Below are 21,481 nucleotides of genomic sequence, written 5' to 3' on the forward strand. Positions count from 1 at the left end.
CGGAAAATGATGAGGGAAGATGAGTGATAATACAGCCTATTGATAACTCAGATGGGGAGGATCTTTTGCATTTGTGCTCACGGTTACACGGAAACTTAAAAGGGCACAGCTAAGGTGAAACAACTTGTGATGACATATCAGCCCCTTTCACACAGGAAAACATATTTAAGTTTTTGTTGTATTATACACCAAAACTGTCTGAGTTTGATGCAAAAATATCAAAAGAACAAAGCCGAATGAAGATGATATCACTTTACTCCTTCTAGACATCAGGAAATGTTGCTTCATTCCATTTACTTACACCAGGCTGTAAAATCAAACAGGTGCAGGCACTAAAATGCTGACATGGAAGTAAAAAAAAGTGTCATGTCCAAACGCAGAGCACTGAAATTAAAGATAAAAGGTTTATTGCCTTTTCACTATTTTGTCTGACATGCTTTTCCCGCATATTGAGAGAGGACCGCCCCCTTGTGTTAAAACAAGAAAGGTGCATTAAGCTAAAAATGATCAGTGTTAGGGTCAAGGACACCAGTAAAGGCATATATTTGTTTACAGACTATAACATTTTTCATTTATAGGCAATAATACATTGGGAAAGCACAACAAATGTAAAACAGCATTATATCGATGACACTGCATTTTACAAATATTCATTACAGTTTGTTCGGGTCAAAACCGTTATACTCAGGTGCTAGTTTGTATCTTTTCACCTCGCCTACTAATTAAGTCAAAACACAAGAGCTAATTAAAAAAATAATATATAAACTTCTCATGTGTGGTCTGTTTAGTGAACTGCTGGATTATCAACAGACCAAAATCTAAAGAAGATTAAGTGTTAATCCAAGCAGGCACCAGGATCGAACTTTTCCATGTGTTTCATATGTTAGTTCAGTAGGTTTGATGACTAAAGACTTTGTGTTCCTGTGGTGACATTTGCACCTAAAATGTGGATGTATTCTATTCATAATAAAGGCATAATAATGGTAATATTGACAGAAGCATTTGTTGTTACATACAATAATGGTCATATTAATGATGTCCTTTGCTGTATGTGAAATCATTCCAGTGAACCATCTGCAGATTTGTATCTTCCCTCAGACAAAGAGCTGCTCATCCTTCCCTGAGTGGCTGCGTCTCAGCCTTAGACCAGACAGGATCTTCTGGGCTGGTGAGGTAACATTTTTCTCAACGGGAATTGTCTTTGGTGACGAACACAGATGGTGATAATGTTCAGTACTCTGCTTGTTATTGCTCTGATTTATGTTGTGATTTGCTCGACATCCTCCTGCCACCTCTTCAGCAGCCTGCGTTGCACTGGATGCTGTAGAAGGTGAAAGTGGTGCATATGTAGAGTCCAAGCCCAGCATGTACTGCACAACCTCACGGGGGCTTAGTGGGGCATCCATTTTATTCTCTGTGTCAGTAGTCACATGCTGGGGCTCAAGAATGCCCTCATAATGGATATCTATGTCTCGAGAAAGTCTTTGTGCCCCTGGCTCTGGAGAAGAGCTGCGACTGCTGTCTGCACTTCCTGTGTGGCCCCTCGGTTGAGGTGCAGCCTGTCTGGCTGCACATGCTGGGTTCGAGACTCGGGTTCCTGTATTATGATGTCGGTGATACTTCACAGGCTGTCTGGTGAAACGGTAGTATGGCTGGACTCCTAAATCAGAGATAGCTTCTCCTACCATCTCACCCTGAGGATCACTTGATACATCTCTCATAGCCAGGACTGGAGCAGTAGAAGGATAAGCATGTGATTCACAAAGTTAAGCATTTCCAACACCAAAATCATTCTATATGATATATAGTGCAACTTGACTTGAAATCGAGGACTTTTGAAGCTGCTGTTTTAGCAACAGAGAAGAGAGCCCCTCAGAAACACAGCGAAAGTACAGAAAGCAAAGAATGGTTTGAGCCTCAGACTTTCCAAATCCCCAAACTCCAAAATCTAACTTTGTGTTGTCCAAATTCATACAAAAACTCAAATGTCAAACTGCAAATTCCAAAAGAAATGATCATATTATAATTAAAATCACACGAATTAATTCCTCAATTCCACAAAGACTATCCCCGACAAAACGTACTCAACCAAATTCAGCCACTTTTACTGAATAGCAACATATAAGGAAGTCCTACTTCTAAAGATAACTGGATGATGTACGCAAAGTAATTAAAAAAAAAACAGACATTTTAAGTATTCTACACCTACATAATCTCACCCTTAGAAACACAAGCTACTTTGTAACTGTAAATTAGAACCAACCCCCTGTGTGCAAGAAATTAAGCAAAACACTTGGGAGCTGTTTGGTAATACCTACAAGAGGATTATTTAAGACATGTCCTCAAGTAGCAAAACTACAAGCTGACACAAGAGAGAATTCATTGTACTTGGCAACTGAAAATGTCAACATCTTTAGGTTTCACAGGACATAGACACAGTGGATAAATTAATTTGCTGACCTGCTCTAGTCAGGAGTAACTTCTCTATCACTATGCCCCGCCTACCTGCTCTCTCACTGGCTTCAGCGCTGAGCTGGTCCACTGCCTCATTGGATGAAGACTTGTCAGATATATAACCCTCGCTTGACTCTCTCTTGATTCGATTCTGCTGGAATGACACAAGTTGAGTGGTGGATTACAGACCACATCTAAACCTGCAGCACTGCATTATTATAGGATTCCTACCGGGGGAATGACTACTTGGGATGAGTCTTTTTTTTCTTCTTTTTTTTATTAGGTACAAATATAAAAAGTTTTTACTCTCCTAAAGAAAGGTGATATCCTTTTTGTGTTTTAATTCTTTTGATGCAACCCAGCTAAAACCCCACAATTAGGTGAACTTTAAAAATCTTTTTTACAGGAAAGAGCTGTGTAAAGCAGAAAGTAAAAGCTAGAAAGACGGTCATGCAGGCCAGAGTGCAGAGGGCAGGAGAAATGCAGCAGTGTGCGTGAGGATCTTGTTAATCCTGATGGAAAAAACGTGAGGTTAAGGTGGCAAGTGTTAAGGCTCTTAAAAAACTGGTAAGTGTGTTTACTCTCACATGGTGTGAATGCTAAGCAACTGCTGCTTAAAAGGGAGCAGTTAAAAATTAGCCATAGATGTTTAAAGCGCACTGAAATACTTACTTCTACTGAGCGTGGCCGCTCTCTGGACGTGGTTTCATTTTCTGAGTCGAGATAAGCTACCCCATCCAAGGGGCAGGAACCTCTGGGAGGGGTGTCAGGAAGAGGTGCGGTAGGGGGTGGAGGAGGGGGTGTATCGGATCCCTGCTCCAGGCCGAAGATTTTGTCGTGGTGTGTGATGAGGAACTCAACAAGTACAGCCTGGTAGGTGGTCTCCAAGAGGGCAATCATTGACATGTCTGTCGACACTAGAGGGCGCAATAACGTTGGCCCAAAAACAATGCCTAAATTGCTGGGAGACATCTTGTTCTCGTAGTTTTCTGAAACTCTGTAAATAAACACATGAGACAAATTCAAGGACAGCTTAAGTTAAATTTGACTTAGAAGTCAAAGTCAGTGGTCCAGTATAGAAATAAGTAAATGTCATCTATCAGGTTTAGGCCAAGTTAAACTAGAGAGGTCTGTGGTGCCAGAGCATGCTCACCTTTGAAGATGAGATACAAGATGCTGCAAGGTGCTGTAGCAATATGGAGGAAGTCTGTGTAGTAGCTTTTGCAGGTTGTCAGTGATATCCATTATCTCATTAGTCTCTGGTGATGTCTCCCCATCATTCAGGTGCTGAATTGCTTTCCCCACCGCAACGAAATCATTGTACAGGTCAAAAGTTAGTAAGGGCTCAGGCAGCTGCAAGAGATAATATTGAAAATATTCAGTGCGATATCAGACAAAAAATTACATCTCTTGAATTGTGCAAAAATGAGGTTTGTATTTTAATATCTCCTTTACCTCCTTAAAGAAGTGCTTAAGGATAGAGGTGATGTCATGTGGTGAGAGGTCCGAGAGGTCCACTTGCTCTTTTTGTGTTTCAAAGGCATGGCAGAGCTTCTGAATGCGAGGCTTGGACCCACTCACGCGATACACACCCTAACAGAAATGATTATTAGATCACTATTCATACTTGACAACCAATGTATTTGTACCAGTGTGAGGATAAATAATACCTGGACAGAGAGAGCACGGCTCTCAATCTCAGATGTGCAGAGAATCACTACAAAGGGCACCTCATCTGGCCTGTCACGTGGCAGCAGAGAGAGGTCCACTCCAAACACCGATCCCTTCTTATGCTCACATTCTAGCTGACACACCTCCATACACTTCCTGTGCAAAGCTAGGCCACACTGAATGTGAGATAGAAAAGAGCTAATCTCATTAATAATCTCATGAAAGACAGTTTTCTGCCCATGTTACAATATATTCATCAAATGTGTAATCATACCTCTTCACATTCAACTCCACTGACAACAATATAGTTGTCACACTGCTTGCATTTGGCCATTTTGCTTTTCATTTTCTTGAGTCGATGTGATAGTGCAGCTCGCGAAACCTGTGGCACTTTGGCTGGCTGACTATCATTGTACTCTGGAGGAAGGTGGAGAAGATAGATTTATTTGCCAGCCAAGGATCAAAAAAAAAAAAATACTCTATTAACATATTCTGTTCATGAAAAGAAAAGGAGGTAAGAACCTGATTCATCCCGGTCATCTAGGTCGTCTGATGACACTGTCAAAGTGGATGCGGTTTTAACCTGCCTCCTAGCTTCAGTTATATATTCCAAATAAAGCAAAAACACAGTTAATTTTTTTTTTTTAAAGTTCCGAGTTACGAGATGCATGTACTGTAAATTAAAAGTTAGATACAAAATGTAAGCCTGTGCCTACCAGGGCTAGACAGGGACTCCGAACTGCCTCCGATGCTCTCACTGTCACTATATCCAGTTTTCCCTTAGGTGAACCAACACACAAATATTATTAAAGAGAAAGATTTTTTTTTAATATAAAAAAGTATAATTAGGTGGAGCCCTTACTGCAATCACTGGATCGTCGCAAAGGACTATCATCTGCCATGAACGAGTCTGGCAGAGTGTTCAGAGCGCTGGTTTTTCTTTTGTTGCTTTAAAGAAAAGAAGTTATTGAAACAATTATTTTAATAAGTAAATAGGTGGAATATATCAAACATGTTTTCTATCCTATTTTATGACAAGGATATACACTCAAATACATCTGTCCCTACTGACACATGTTTATATGTTCACATTTATATTTAAAAACATGCTACATAAAAGAAGCAGCAATAAGTCCTTTTAACGCACCCTTTACCGTGAGGAACATACTCCTGGAAGGTAAATTTTTGGAGAATCTGCTCAGGGCGACGCTTACTGAGAACATACTGCAGATAGGGCTCACCAGACTCCTGGGCTCTGCATGTTACCTCCAGGTTGTGATAGCCAAGTGGAACAGGCTCTGCCTGCTGACGCTGGAAGTAGAACAGGTTCACTGTGACCTAATACAGAGAGAAGACATCATGTGGAGTCAAGGAAAAAAATTTTAATCAAAAAAAGTGATATAAAATATAAGAGTAGTGTTTTGCTCACAATTTACTTTTCATACCCGCAAAAAGTAAAAGAAAAAAAGAAAAAATATGCAAAGGAATCTTGTAATTTTATAAAACATGGTAGTTTTTTATTAAAATTCTTTATACTGTATGATGCAAAACATAAATCACTGCTTAGGTAGATTATTATTTTCAGGTACATTTTTGTATTAATCAAGCTGATTAACTACTAATAGTTAGACATGTTAACTTCTCTTCAGTGATTAGACTGTTCTTAGGTAATGATCCTGTAAATATATATGTAGCTATCCAAGACAACTTATAATATCAACTATATAGTAACACATATTCTATATTTATACCAAAATGAAGTACTGACCTCTTTGAGCACAGTGTCTCCTTGAAAGATGAGCTTACGAATGTGTGAAATGATTCTTTCTTTCACCTTCACTAACTCATCTTGGTGGATCTTTGCATCAGTCACACACTGTTTATATGTCAACTCTGCCTCTAACACCTGTGAGGACAGAAAGAAAATCTAAGTGGATATGCAATCTGTGTTTTCCTCTTTTTGCATCGTCTCATAAGCCATTATTAAGGATACCAAAAAATATTTACTTTTTGTTTGCTGAAACCTTAGGCCCTTATTTCTACAGATTATACAGTATTTAGTCTATTAACATGACACTCACCTTAGTCTGAGCTTCATCCTTAGACTTCCTCCTCTTATCTAGTGTTTTGCTTCCTACTGTGTCATCTGCAGCCTTAGCAGAGACAGCTTTCGCCTTTTCTAGCTCATCACAGCGCTGGAAGTACTGTTGCTTGGCCTTTTTATAAGCTGTAACTGCTTCATTCTGAAAACGAGGAAGGGAGATACACAGAGTGGAGAACACTGTTTATTACTGGCACAAACTTTAGCACAACATACGAGAAAGGAAACATGTTGGTTACATCCATAACAGACAAAACAACATATACATGACATGCAAACAAGTATACTGTCCACTGTTTATACAATTTATACACAGATACTAATTTTAGATGAACTGAGACAAAAATATGTAATGATTCTGGCAACAATTTTACTATTTTCATGTACAGTCTAATATGACTTTAATAGATACCAACAAGTTCACTAACGGTGCAAATAACTCTGCTTAACGTCAACCAATACCAGGAGTGATTATTTACTTACCATCCTCCTTTGTTCTCTTGCCCACTGCTCTTTAAATTCTCTGCGCCACTTATCAATCTCATTTCTCTTTGCACTCAAGGCCTTTGAGACAGAGAATCGATATTTAACACATCTACATCTAAACATTAGAGATGGTTTTAGATGATGTGTTTGTAGGCTTCTATACCTGGTAACAGCGACTTTGCAGCAGATCAGAAGTCCTTCTAGCGTTCAGACAATTTTTGATGTCTTGTTCTAGAGCCAGTGTGTAGATGTACTGTAATGGCATCATTTCCTGCATAGACAAGAGCAAAGAAAGAGAAACGCCACAGTCTAAGAAAGAGAAATGCCACAGTCTCTGTTCTAGGCACCATTATAAGTAACCCATTGTGATGTACTTTAGCAATCATTGGTACAGTTTTTGTCAAGTATCCAGTAAACCATACCTGTTGGAGTACATTGGTTTTTGCTCCTTCAGCCGTCTTCATTATACTTTTTGCAAATTCCTGCTCTGCAAAGAAAAAAACAAACTTTTTTTTTTCTTTTTTATGTAAAAATAAAAAACACAGGCATGGTACATGAAGATAAAAAAACACAAGTAGAATCCACTGAAATTCTTGCACTATACTGAACATTTTTGGACATTACCTATCTTCTGTGTCTCTTCACAAGTCTGACATTTGATGAATAACCTATGCAGCACCCACAGAATAACTAGAACCTGTAGTGTGGTCAAATCTAACCTGTGTCTATTTTGAAGTTAAAAGAGGAATTAATTTGGTTAAAAATACCTGTGGTTTGCATTTTGCATCAGTTCAAGAACTGCAACAGGAAATGAACCAAGCTGATGTCAGTATGATCTCACTCACACTGTGCAAGTACTGATACAAACACTAAGTCAACAGCAGTTTGTGATCTGACTGCTCTCTTTGAGCAATGGGCTCTATACTGTTAGCAAACTCAATGTGTTGCTTTACTGTGTAATCACTAGTTTGGGGCTGAGCTTCACCCAGCATTACTCATGTGTTATCATTGCCTAACTGATCTCCTTACACACTTGAGGTTGGTAACTGTTGCTCTGTGTTTTGAATGATAACACTAGTATCAGGTAGTGATGTCAAAGTATATTGACATCACTACCTGAACTCATAGGATCTGAAAAGGCTCACAGAAGAGGAATCGCTGTGTACTCCAAAGGCAAGTAGTGTCTTTTATTGCCCTCCTCTTTTCAGCTAATCTGCTCTTTAATCCTTTCTGTTTGTGTGTAGCGTGCAGTTCTCTGGAAGGACTGCATAAACTCACATCCTCTTTAACAGAAATAATCCAGGCAGGAGATGAAAATTACTTGATGGTACTCCAGCTAATACTAAAAATGCATGTATTATGATTTTTCTTTCTTAATGGGTAATACAAAGCAGCAATCCAATCTTCAGTGTGCACCTCTTCTCCTTACAGGGTGACTACTGCAGCACTATTTCAAATGTTATTATATCAAAGCAAACAAAAACAACAACAACAACCATTTGCTCTAACTCTAGATGAAAATACTAGGACACATTCACTTATACCTAACCTACTTGCATGAAATGATCATTTACTAACACTTTAAACCAATTAATGTTGGTACTACTCTAAGACTACTGACTTCATAGTGGATCAAAATTATTTTCATTTATATTGTACACATTATGGCTTTGCATTTTGTAAGAAATCCACCTATTCTTGTTTCTGTGTGCGGTTTCTATTCAAATATGCCATCTACGATAAGACACAAAATTTGCATGTTACACTACTATTTCCTTTACTCAGCTGTGTATTTACCCAAGCTGATTCTCTTCTCCATCCAGGCAAGAAGGTCTTTGGCATATCGGCACCACAACTTGGCGTACTGCAGCGCCGTCTCCACTCCATCCTCACAGCGACATAGGGCCAGGTCTGCTTCTTGGACTGTGAGAGAGTACATCATCATAATGGTAGGCTCAAGGTGTACCCAGGAATTACACTGTAATAGCACCTAATATCCCCTTTTCTCAAGAAAACGTTTAGTCTGTCCTTAAGTGATATTAATGGTCCCAGACTATATCTGACAACATAAAGAAATTTAAAAATCAAATACCAGTTTAAAAAAAAGATATACACAAACCCAAAACAGGAAATAATGGCTGGATATGACAAGTCATAGCTGCTCCTCAGAGTAAAGGTCCTGCAGTTTCCAGAAGGTGAGAGCAAACTCTAGCATGTATACTAAAATATACATTAGTTTGTCGGTAAAAAACAAAGAAAAACCCCCTCTTAAATTAGTCCTATGTCTCACAGTTGACAGAAAAAGGATGTAACTAGAGAGAGGACAGCCCCAAAACAAACTGCTTTAGCTAAATAACTTCCCTCCTCTCTCTTCCCTTTTGCCTGGCCCCTCCCTCTCACACCTGTTCACTCGTAGTCAGCTACTGACACAAGCCATGTTGTGAGAGCACATAACAGCACACTAGCATGTTGTTATAGCGCTACTGTGGTCACCAAGGCAGGGCGTTAATACGATAACCACTCTTCTTCCTCTGTGAGTCACACTAGTGCAGGGTGGATGATGTATCTGTGACAGTCACATGGTCTAACAAAAGCTCCCTACACTACTTTCTCAATGTGTTCCACTTCCAGCACAACCTTCGCAAATAAATGCAATATTTTTTTTCTTTTAACCAAAGCTGATGCATTTCAGCAACTTTCACTTCTTCTAGCGGTCCATTGTGCAGTGCTTTAAAACATGCAAGCATGTTATGACAGAGAGGCAGATTTTATACTGCTCTTCCCCTTCAGATAGCTGCCAAATCCAGTTAGAGTGGTAGGAAAAAAAATCAAACCAGACTTTCTTCTGCCATCATGCGCAGCCCACAAAATAGAACATGCAATTCCAGAGATATGTTAGGTTTTGTGCTATGGGTGACCTCTCTTAGCCTTTCCTCTCTAGGGAGAGCTCTGAGCACTTTCAGAAATCAATCCTTTGGAGTTCAAGCACTTGGAATAAGGATTATTCAAGTCAAGTCCAGAATGCAGAGTGACAGGGTTTAGAGGAGCGTTGAATCAGGTTTATCTCCTGGCATGTGAGAGAGCAAGCGTGCTAAGGTGGTGTGGGGGAGGTGTTCTTGAGATGAGCTTCTATGCCCCAAGAATACATTTGACATTGCTCACCATCCAAGTTTAACACAGTGTGCCTCTGTAATATCTTATCTTACCATGTGCCTATAATTTGAGTCAAACTGAAGTTTGTGCACTTAGCCCAAAGTCCCACTGTAGACTATGAGTAAGTCTGGTGCATTTATCCATCTGACTTGTATTTATGCCATAGACCATGTAACAGGAGATTTCTGTGACTCTCTTTTTTCCACTAGTCTAATGTAAAAACTGAGAGCAGCTGTCCCCTGCTTTAATCCTCTCTCTTTAGCCTAATCTTGTTACAGAGGGATCGTTACAACTCACAGCTGATTATAAGACAATAAATAAATGTTGAAGAAGAGTATTTGTAAAGTGTCACAGGCAGTAGCTCCTGCTACATCTAATGATCCGATGGGATGAAGGATAGTATCCTGTCAGTCCCAGGAAGGTTAGTGCTAGGTTAAACAGGTGACTGAACCACTTCAGCAACAGGTTCACAGTGTAAAGGAATGTCGCATTGAGACCAACTGTTTATAACAGCTGTCGTTATTCACTGACCCTGACCAGAGAGCATGCAGACAATAACACACTCATTTGGGCTTTTTCATCCCTTCTGTCACACAAACCATACCTGTATGAGTTCCATCCACGTCATTGGGTTCGGCACATATCTGTGGACAAAGTGCATCTTCAAACTGGTGGAACTCTACAACTCTATCAAAGCACATCTAATCGTCTAAAAACAAACCATCATTTGAAAACTGAACCTGAGCTAAACTTTAGCATAAACAACAGCATAAATGACAGGCCTTTGATTAAGTAGGTCATTCACTACATTCAAAAGGTATTTATTTCTTACAGTCACGTCATGTTGCTCTGTGGTCTCTGCAGTTTCTACAGAGATAGGTTCTGAGATGGACTGGGAGTCAATCTCTGCTAGCAGATCATCCCCTGAGCTGAGCACAGAAAGAATGTATAAGGAGAGAAACATATTTGTCAAGGAATATGCCAGCAAGCATATGCTACTGGGCCTTTTAGTACCATAAACAAGCCCCTTAAGAACCTTTCAAGGTCCAGTTTATGTATTTTTATCATCTTAACTATATTCACCACTGCACCTTTGCTTTAGAGAAATGTTATAAACAGTTTCTAGTCAGTGCTTCTAATAAAATATGAGTCACAATCAGGATAGATTAAACCAGACATGGCAATGCTAATATAGAAAGTTATTAAACCTTTAGTTAAAAGCTTGCACTAGATAAATATACCGACAGATCATACATAATTGAGTTCATGTTGATGGATTATTAAATGATAAAATATAAATTAATAATTCCATCCTCAAGAGCTTCTTATCATTTTCCATCTCTAGACCATTTGAAATACCAATTCACTAACCACAGTTTTTACTTAGCACCCGAGTGATGCAGGAGAAAAGGGTTGCACAAGGTAATACTTACGAAGAGATGAAAGATAAATCAAGGTTATCAAAATCTCGGAAGATCTCACTGTATCGTTTTGTTTCCGATTTCTGCACTCGTTTCACATCTGAAATGAGAAATGTAAACGCTAAGATACACACAAACTTTACATTGTATTTATGTTACATAGAGTAAACGGTGATCCTGACATGTGTACCCTTCCCCCACCCCGAAAGAGCACAAACTATATAGAAATGCATATTATACCACAGTATCAAAGCTAGTTCATCAAGTATATGCCAACATTTGGTAGCTTGCAAACACACAGATACACACATAGATGAACTGAAAAAAGGATCCAGTTCAAAAAAATAATCAAACTTAGCTTCTCATAAAATCCTATCTGACAGCATTTGCACTTAATGTGAAATAAAACTGACACATTTTGTTGCTTAAACTTTTGTGCTTTTGTGCAACACTTTGACCGTTTATAACCCTCTGACATAGCAAAAAGTTAAAAACTGATAATTCACAATAGGTGTAACAAATGTAAAAAAGAAATCACTCGCTCAGAGAGGCCTCCATTTTGGTCAACCACATCCTGCTTGCAGTTTGTGTCACGTCCCATCGTGTACATAGAGTCCTTGTTTTTCACACCACCAGTGTTTCAGCTCAAGAATAAGAGCTGACAGGAAAGTAAGATGTTTCAGCAAAATTTGAACACAGTTTTCCAATGTAGTTGCACTTAACTCTGACAGTTGTGTTTGCTGTTTACCCGCAACATTTGCAAAAGCTACTTGCATGAATTGAGGCTACACTGCAACAAGCTTCTGAATAGAAACTTTCAAGCAAAGAAACATTTCTAATTTCTAGTGTGTCAAATGACACAAAAGTCTCCAAAACATTAGTTTTAAAAGAAGTGGACAGTCTTGGCTTTTTGGAAGGAGTAGGCTAATTCTGCTGAATAAAAATACAGAAGTTAAACAAAAAGACAGAACAAGAACCTTTAAAAAAAAGAGTTCAGGAAGTTCATCAACAAGGAGGATGCTGCACAGCAGCAGAAATCTTCTGACAGACTCATTAACAAAGGCACTTTATGCATGCAGCGTCTGCATGCACCCACATGAATACCCATGTCATAATGGCGCTACACTGCTTTGAGTAGATTTCCAGTAACACAAACCAAAATAATATTTGGCAATTAAAAAGTTTGGGGTTTCTTCAAATGAAGAAAAATGTGTATTAATAGCAAAAAAATTTGAACATTTTGAAAGGAAAGAAAACAGATTTAAGTTTCATTTAAGCATGGGCAAGTTGATATTTAGAGTAAAGGATACAATTTACTCAAAATGACCACATGTCATATATCTTATTTGTGCTCACCTGTGCCTTGAGTAGAATCCTTGTTTTCCACTAAATCTTCTTCCATTTCTGCGCTATTTCCACAGTAGGCAGACCCTAACAACACCTCTCACACATTATCTCGCATCAGGGTCAAACTACAATACACAGTAAAACACTTTGTATTTGAAGTGGTAGGAAATCAGGACTGTAGTTTAAACACAGCGATATAAAGCTGAGCCCCAAGCGCGCTGATATGCAAGTTCTTAAAATGATCTTCCTCTGGTAGAGTGAAGGTTGGCCAATGTTTTCGCCATCAAGGGGAAGAGGAAGTGTATCTTACAGTCACTGGAGGCCCCACCTACATTGTCTAACCATATATAGTGAAAAGGTACCACTGTGATAAATTTGTATTGTCGTAGTAAGAAAGATTGTTCCTTAAATATTGGCATGTACCACTGTAATGTAACAATTACACTTCAGAAAACATATCTTGGTTAAAACCAACTTGGTTAAAAATTAGTATATACTAAACACAGTTGTTAATATATATAATAAGTTATTTAAGAAACATTATTTCACTGTCATGTAAGCTACCTTATTCAGCCATCTGCAGGTGTGATAAAAACCTCAATGAGAAAGTCGGTTGCGTGACATGCCGAGAATAATCAGCTAAAAAGTTCAATTCTACTTGTAATCAGCAGCTTGGGTACTCTGTGTTTTCCAGTGACAATGATGAATGAAATGGTGAAGGCAAAATCTGCATTCAGGTCACAGTCTACAATGTGTGAATGACTTCACAGTAAAATGTTACTGTGCCAGAGGCTACACAGTAACAGACAATTTTCCATTAGTCACAATATACAGACGTCATAATTTGTATTTGGACAGTCAACATTAACTAAAAAAATGGTTACTCCAACAGAACAGTAAGCATATAATGACAGAAGTCGAACCTGTTAAAAAGAAAACATTTTATTTTTTGTCGGTACAAGCACCACTAACATTTTTGTGCACACTTCGTGAGTGAATAACTCCCATCAGGACTCAACAGAAACTGGCTTCATCAGAGATCTGTGTATGTGATGAGGGAAACCATGACACAATAAATATACTGTGAGAAATATGATGATCTACACTTATCTTATGTAATGACAATTCATAAAGTCTACCACAATCAAAATGCTCAACATTCACACTGAACTGATCTGAGATGGAACAGCAATACAGCTCTTTTCCACCGATGCAGCGCTGGTGCTTAATCCAGAACCTGTTTGATAGAATTTCTGCCAAAAAGGACAAATGCATTCACAACGCCACAAAACTAATGGGCCCAAAATCAGAACAATCATTGGCAAAAAGAAGGGCAACCACAAAAATTTCACAGGTAATTTATAGATGCAGCCCACAGTGGTGCGTCACTGCGCCATAACTTTATGGACATGGAAAATACTTCAAAGTCTGCTACATAAATGTGAGCTCTTTCTAAAAAAACCCAAAAACTAAGGCAGAACTTGCACGGGTACCAGCACCGCATCTGTGGGAGAGAGGTAATAAAGTGGCTGATGTGCATTTGGATGTGGGCAAGTTGAAACACCAGTGTGTTTGGTGGCTTGTCTCACATCTATTTGTATGAAGAGGTGGTTGGTGGAACTACAAGAGTAAAAAAACCAACCAACCAAACAAACAAACAAAAAACAGGACAAAACAAAACAAAAATTTAAACAAAACAGCAACATTTACTGGTGGTAAATCTGCCTCAGTATTTCTGTAAATTAAATTACTTGGTTCTGAATTTTGTCACTTTGATAGAAATTTGCTACAGGGTTCTATTGTACCGTCCAATGACCAACTAAAAATTTTTTTAAAAAAAGCACTGTTATAAAATTTAACAAAAACAAACAAAACGATTCAAAATGCCAAAAGTTCATAGGTTTTGCATAGGTTGATTTAAGACGTCTTTATTTTGCTCTGTGGTGCAGATTTGTTGTTGCAGCCAAATTCATTAATTTCTCAAGGCTACAAAACGCAGTCTAATCTCAAATTAGCACCACTGAAATGCAGCAGTCCAGTTTTGTTCTTTACCAGTATACATTATTTCTGTATGACAGAGAGTAGGTGGGAACTGCAAATGCCATTCCAAATGGCAAGTCTAGTGCCTTTATAAAGTAAAAACCACAAGCTGACGACAGCAGAAAACATGACATGCATGATCCCTTTTTAACTTTTCACTTCTGATAATTTAAACTTCTCTATATTCTTTGATACCACATCTGATCTGATGCAAAATCAAAGTGATCAAAGGTTAAATATGATTACAAAACTAATGTGGTGCGTTTTATGGACCTTTTTTTATTTTTCCAAGGCTCTTAGTGACTTCCTCTCATAGCTCATCCCGTGCTGTACTGTCCAAAGGAGACTGGAGCACATCTGAGTTCTGTGCCTCTGTGCTGATCTCAGCCTGCTCATGACTTTTTCCTGAGCGTGCTCTGTCCCAGTCTGTGCGGATTTTTTCATTGTCCCACACAGTGGAGGTCTCAGTGTCACTGACGTATCCTGGGTCACCCGTATAGTGAGTTGGATACACAAGGAGAGGCTCTGCGGAAAATGCCAGCAGGTCCCTGGTTTCAAACTGTTCCATATAATCAGATCTGGAGAGTAGGAAAGGTCAAGAAAGAAAGATAAGACTCCTGAATAGAAACACAGTGCACTGAAAAACTCTTTAGAAATGTTGTTTCTAGTGTTTAGTGTTAGTTTTCTTAGTATTTTTTTATGTCTTAACACAGATTCAGTTTTAGTTCTCATCAGATGAGATCTGGTGTATTTTACTTCTATGACTGTTCCTTAAAATATCTCTAATGGGTGACTCAAGTCTCTGTGTCATAAATTGAATTCAGATTGTGCCCAGATGTACAAAATATAACTGTGTCAGGGTTCAAATCTAGGAGCCAGCACTGATAATGGAATAAGTTGAGAGACTTTTGACCGTTGAGGAAATACAAACTGAATACATTTTAAGATAAATCTGAAATGTTGAACTTTTGCACTCTTAAGACTACCTATAAACCTTTGAAATGCATGATATATTATGTGTGTGTGTGGTCTTGTGTTTGCTGGTGTTAACACTTACACAGGGTGTTTATTGTACATGAGAGGAAGAAACTCATCCACTGGCAAAATCCTCTTTAATGGTTCTGCTTTTAAAAGCTTCTGGGCACCCTGTAATGATATCATATATCCTAGTGTCCAATATGAATAGTCTGCCTCCACCAAGTTGTGTATATTTGGCACTGCTTTCTCCGGGTGAGCCACTTGCATTCTCTTTCGACCAATATAACTAAAAGAAGAAAAAAACAACAAAACACAGAAAGACAAGTTGATAAGAATTTGTAAACTCTGTGGGAATGACAAAAAATATTATGAAGGAAGTAAAAACATACATGAGATCCCAATCCAGACCTTCACGGTCCACCTCACTCATTAAGTTCATCAAGCGACGTTTGAAGAACACCTCAAAGCGCAGGTCATCTTCGATCACTAAAGATGTGTGGAGACTTCGTTCCACAATCTAAGGCCAGAGAAATCTTTAAGTCACACATCCGTCTGGTTTGGAAATATTCAAATTCTTGGCTTCAGGGGTTTACCTCTTTCCAGATGTTATAGTGGGAAAGAAAGCATCCCAGCTCTCCCTTTGTTAGTGGACGACCATGATAAGGGTCACTGTATCCAGGAAGCATATGGATACCCAAAGCATGAATTTCACTGACATTCATTGCTCTGAAATAGAGAGAAGTAGAAATGTGACAAAATGACAATAAAGATGGGCCAGTCAGTGGTAGTTACTAATTAGTATATAAGTGGAAAGCATCACTTACTTTCCATCCACGGCATTAACAACTTTACAAGCAATCTCCTGCTCATGCAGTGCCCTCAGCATACGTTCTCTGCGGTCAGTCCGCCTCTGCAAGTTTATCATGAACACCTACACAAAGGTAAACAGTGGAACCAATCAGTGTAATTATAGATTTCAACAGCAGGCAGAGAATTTCAGCGCAGAAACAGAAAGTCGGCCATTTTTGCAGATTCCATCTTCACATCACTTCTTACCTCATCAAAGCCCATTTTGTCAGGTTGTTTTCTAGGAACACTTATGTATTTGGATGGCATCACTGGGGCATTTCGCACTACACAGTCAGAGGGAAGATGGATGCAGAAATGGTATAAATGATATTTAGAAACTCATGCTGAAAGTTACCATTAGATGAAGCAGAAGAGAGTAGAATTAAGACTTAAATAAGCCAGTGGTTAAGAGTGAGGGGGTTGCAAAAGTAAAGCTCTCAGCCACTCACCATTAACTTCTAACACAGTGTGTAAGAAACTGTCCACTTCATCTTGCAAAGTATTGTGGGAACGTAGTGGCACAGGGAAGTATCCATAGGTCTCCTTGTTACATACAAACATTTGAACCTCTGTAGCGAACACAGAATAGGAAAACTTAATCTGAAGCTACATTATTTATGATAAAAATAAGTAGACTTTAAGTTGGATAATATCAAATTACCTGCCATCTTAGCAGAGTAAGCAAACACAATAATGTCATCAAATGCCCAGCTGTATTCTGGGTGTGGTGGGTGAAAGGCTAGCTGCCTGGAGGCCTCTTTCCTGAGGTCTATTAGGAACGTGGAGTGTACCATAGGAACGGCAAAACAGCCCTTTCGTATCTGCTTCCTAAGAGGTATGTAGGCAGGTGTCCTCTTATAATAACCCTGGAGGATGAGAGTTGTTAGGCTGTTTATTACAGAGATTATTGAAACTTTCTGACATACACAAAGGGGTTTTCTCAGTGATCATGACAGTACCTGGGAAGTCATTCCACACCAAAAATTTGAGTAGGCTGCACGAGAGTCAAGCATCGGCGCGATGATAGTCTTGTTCTGTTTCATCAGCCCCCGGAGCACATTTGAATTGGTGAGGAGGTTGTCACAATCTGCCAGCTGCACAAGGAGCATAAGAAAAACAGCTAGTGTATGAATAACACACTGTACACAAAACTCTTGAGAAGAAACGCTGAACAGCTCCCAAAGGATAAATGGGGTAACTAAAACTGAGTGATCTCTGACCAGCAGTATATATACTACAATTCTGTTTTTTAGAGAGAAAGTTTAGATGTAAGATTCAAAGCACGAAATTATTGCAATTTTGGATAGACTTCACTTCAAAATTATACCCTGCTGAAACAAGACAATGTGGGCCAGGCTGGTGAATACAAATAGAAATGTGCATTTAAGATTTAAGTGTCCAGATGAACTAGACTGAAAGATGAACTTTAACCATAAGAAACAGAACATAACTGGGAAAAGTTTTAACAGTCTGTCTCCCTCTTAAATTAGTTGTGGTGGCATTTTGGTCCCAATTCTGTACTTTTTCTTTGGCTTTTATTACTGAATGTTAAAAATAGTGAGGCCCAGTGTTTATAATCAACATTTTGAGTGTAATTCTGCTTCCTTTTGTAACTGTAAAGAGTAGTTTTATTTACCTACCATAAAATAGTCTGCCCACATCTCACGAGCAGACTCCAGCGCTGCTTGCCGAAGCTTCATAACATGCTCATAACGAGGATCTGTCCAGTCTTTTGGACCTTCCTCATCTTCATAATTTCTACACAAAATATTTCAGTATTAATTAAACTCATTTCATGTGATGTCTGACTCAATTTCCTGTGAGCTATTTGAGCATTATACAATTCCATCTTTAAAATAACAAACCTGGGCTCCTCTTTTGGCCTCCACTCTACATAATGGTAGAGCTTCTGTACTTTTACAAGCCAGTCATGCAGAATGGCTGTGGTGTTGTCCTCATTATGATCAGTTGCTACCCTGTCAATGCAGAAAAAAATGTAAATTATCAGAATTAAGTGCATTCATCAAGAACCTAGGTAAAAGGAGGAAAACTGTAACAACGAGAAGAAATTTGTAACAGTGGTTGACTGTAGGCAGCGGTGCCAAACTGAGTTCTAGTTGAGGCATGAGTGAAAGACAAACCCAAGGTTCAAATAACAATAGCCCTGTGTTCACTTTTTGTAAATGCATTATGTACAAGCTGCGGGAAGTGACACAAGTGTAAAGGACACCAGCTTCAGAAAAACACACAGCAATAAAAACATCCCCCATAAAAAAACAAAACAAAAAACTTTAGGTCAGCATCGACAAGTTATGTATAAAGGAAATGTGAAAAAACGATAACAGTACGGAAACTACTTTACAGAAGTGAAACCTCTGTTTGCAACAGACAGAGAAGGAAATTGTTTAAAGTGACTTAGGCTATGCGTGAGGCAAATGAACCCAAGTTAGACTGCCTGCATGTTTGATCTAATTCTACACGAGGATGAAAAGCCTAGAAATGATACTCCAGAATAACCCAATACCCGCAGGATTCATTTCTTGGCCATGTAGGCCAACATGATTTGCTGTCCCCAGACACCTGCTCTACAGCCAGCTGTGCTTATATTCTGGCCCTGGGTTTACACTAGAACAGATTTCCATGGAAATTCCCCATGGATCTGTGTAAACACTGCAGCTCCTTGCTAAAACACTTTTCAGTCACTCCAGCTGTCGGTCTTTCCCATTTCCCTTTTGTGCTCAGATAAAATAAGTGCTTATTAAAGAACACTGTTTAGACCTATGTCACTTTTTCATTGTAAACATACATTTAGGAGCGGTGTGCCACTTCCACATCAGCTATTATTTCTGTAGCGGTGTAGGAATGCTGGCATAAGACGCCAAAGATTTCAATTACAGCTGCAAAATGTGTGCAGTGTATAGTGTTTATAAGATCACACAGTTGTTTAGTTTTTCCAGATGTAATTTAATGTGTGTCAAACAACACTGTCCTTACCGCCAACATATTTACACAAGACTTTACAAACTACCAAACAAAAAAAGGAATTTAAGACACTCTTACTCCTGCACAAGGTGAAACTTGCTCATCAAGATAGCGAATGAAGACCACGCCTGTCCGAGCCCACCAGGTAGTCATTCAAACTGCTTGAGGATACAAGTGCAGGTGGGCTGTTCAAGCATGTTGATTAAGTATAGGGTGAAAATAGCTTTCCTTCACTTACTTGACTGACAGATGACTAAGGAGCTTGGGAAGTCATACTTTCTGGAGAGGGTGCAAAGATGTTAGGTCTAAAATGTGGTCTACATAAACATGTTTAATGAACCATCAAGAGAGAACTGAGTTTAAGCCTCCATAATCATTTATCACGGAGAGTCATTATCTAAGGTTGGCCTTTACCTAGGAGAAGCTTAATAATCAAACTGCACCATAACGTCTTTTCTTACTTAGCACTTCATTGTAATGTAATCAATAAATTGTCTAGAATGTCGTTATTAGGTGATTTATTTAACACATAATAATGTCAGAAAAACACTTCACAAACAGGGACTTGTCTTGCCAGATGCATATCTCTGTTTAACTTCCAGTCAGGAAGTGGAGAAGATGTAGGCTTTGGTACATGAAGACTGGAATAAGCTTAAAGATGAAGATATGTTATAAATTAAAAGAAAAACGTGAAACTTTGAACCCTGAGGTGATGGGATTTGATAGCTATAATGTCCTGGTTTGACCTCACTTGCCTTCTTTCTCCTGAGATGTAACATTTCGCGACGGAAGGTGCCTCTTACTAACAGACTACATGGGTCAGGTAATTTTCATGGTGCTAATCCAAACTCAGTTGCACATGGCAGACAATTGTTTTGCGTTTATTGTTAATGTATCAGGCATCGGTATGCTTGTGGAGCACTGTGTCAGAGCTTGTATCTTAGATCACACACAACACACAGCTCCCCTCGTGGTCAATGCGGTCGTTCACTCCCATCCACGTATACAGATCAATACGACGCACAACTGCCCTGATGAGCAGATGTGCTCACTTTTGTCCCCTACCCTGACTGCAAAATATTGCCTATTTCTTTTTATATCCTTGGTTTGTACTCATGCATTTGTTCGTTCTTGTATTATGCTTGAGTTTTTCACATTTTCTTTTGTTGTTTTTTCAAAGACGGAATGATCTCTGCGCAACACTTCGCTTATTTCCAAAGCCATTTTGTTACCCCCGACAATCTCTGCGGGTCCACCCCTTTTCTTTCCCTTTCCTGCTAATCGATCTAATCAATCAGAAAAGCATCCTTCGGTACTTATTTTTCTGTAAGAAACCTGTGGCAAAAACAAGAATTACTTTCACTTTTTGCTGCCTAACAGTCTGCAACATCTAACATTACCCAGTAACAACTTACCACAGTGCCATACGGTCCTTCGGGTAGTTGAGGCGCTCAATAGTACCCAGGAAATACGGCAATGAGTGCTCGGAGTTTCTGCAAATGAGGGCAAGAAGAACCCGGGGTGCGAGGAGTGAAGATTCGGGGTTCCAGCGCTCCTCCGCAAAATATCCCCGGACAGGACTGCAGCAGGACAGGAGCAGGAGGAGCAGGGCGTCGTTGAGGCCAGCGAGCCTGGGCATCGCGATAGCAAATTATGGAATAGAATAATGATAATTTATAAGTGGACTGTGGCTCGTCGGGGGCTATAGAGAAATATCTCTTGACTTTCTGCCGTCATCACAGATAGGGAAAGTCTGTGCTACAGTCCTTGATGTAAAAGCAGTGCGAGGTTAATCTCTAAAGGGGTGGGATCTGTTTGGATGGTAAAGGGGGTGGACTAATACAGGCCCTGCAGCACAGGAAACACCGAGGGCAAATGCCCAATTCGAATGAATGGATTTTTCTTTAAAAAAGGAAAAGAAGAAAAAGATATTTTTAAATACACAAGTTAACCTGTGTGTCTTTTAATCAAAATTATATTCTGTATACCCATTGCAATG

General features: G+C 39.1%; 2 protein-coding genes across 4 annotated transcripts; both read right to left on the reverse strand.

Moving 5' to 3' along the window:
- Positions 1-284: 284 nt before the first annotated feature.
- Positions 285-12,851, reverse strand: gmip (GEM interacting protein). Of its 3 annotated transcripts, XM_080906040.1 has the most exons (21): positions 12,643-12,851; positions 11,299-11,386; positions 10,698-10,794; positions 10,470-10,509; positions 8,510-8,635; positions 7,135-7,199; positions 6,876-6,983; positions 6,710-6,790; positions 6,207-6,368; positions 5,894-6,031; positions 5,273-5,463; positions 4,988-5,073; positions 4,842-4,904; positions 4,648-4,719; positions 4,400-4,542; positions 4,125-4,301; positions 3,910-4,047; positions 3,608-3,807; positions 3,127-3,451; positions 2,506-2,608; positions 285-1,729 (listed from the first exon to the last, which is right to left on the reverse strand). In XM_080906040.1, the coding sequence occupies exons 1-21, from the start codon at positions 12,686-12,688 to the stop codon at positions 1,095-1,097; spliced, it is 3,084 nt and encodes a 1,027-aa protein (XP_080762166.1). In that variant the 5' UTR covers positions 12,689-12,851; the 3' UTR covers positions 285-1,094. The 3 variants fall into 3 exon arrangements, with proteins under 3 accessions (XP_080762166.1, XP_080762167.1, XP_080762168.1); XM_080906042.1 differs by lacking the exon at positions 2,506-2,608 and having other exon boundaries at positions 1,589-1,729; XM_080906041.1 differs by lacking the exons at positions 10,470-10,509; positions 10,698-10,794; positions 11,299-11,386; positions 12,643-12,851 and adding an exon at positions 8,832-9,029.
- A 712-nt stretch (positions 12,852-13,563) lies between these two features.
- Positions 13,564-21,303, reverse strand: colgalt1a (collagen beta(1-O)galactosyltransferase 1a). Its single transcript, XM_080904872.1, has 12 exons — positions 20,898-21,303; positions 18,366-18,476; positions 18,141-18,258; positions 17,460-17,594; positions 17,162-17,366; positions 16,950-17,069; positions 16,708-16,784; positions 16,476-16,582; positions 16,245-16,377; positions 16,041-16,168; positions 15,731-15,937; positions 13,564-15,251 (listed from the first exon to the last, which is right to left on the reverse strand). Exons 1-12 carry the CDS (start codon positions 21,119-21,121, stop codon positions 14,984-14,986), a joined length of 1,833 nt encoding a protein of 610 aa, XP_080760998.1. The 5' UTR covers positions 21,122-21,303; the 3' UTR covers positions 13,564-14,983.
- Between the last annotated feature and the right edge of the window lie 178 nt (positions 21,304-21,481).

The sequence above is a fragment of the Rhamphochromis sp. 'chilingali' genome, assembly GCF_963969265.1.
Source record: "Rhamphochromis sp. 'chilingali' genome assembly, chromosome: 15".
NCBI lineage: Eukaryota > Metazoa > Chordata > Actinopteri > Cichliformes > Cichlidae > Rhamphochromis > Rhamphochromis sp. 'chilingali'.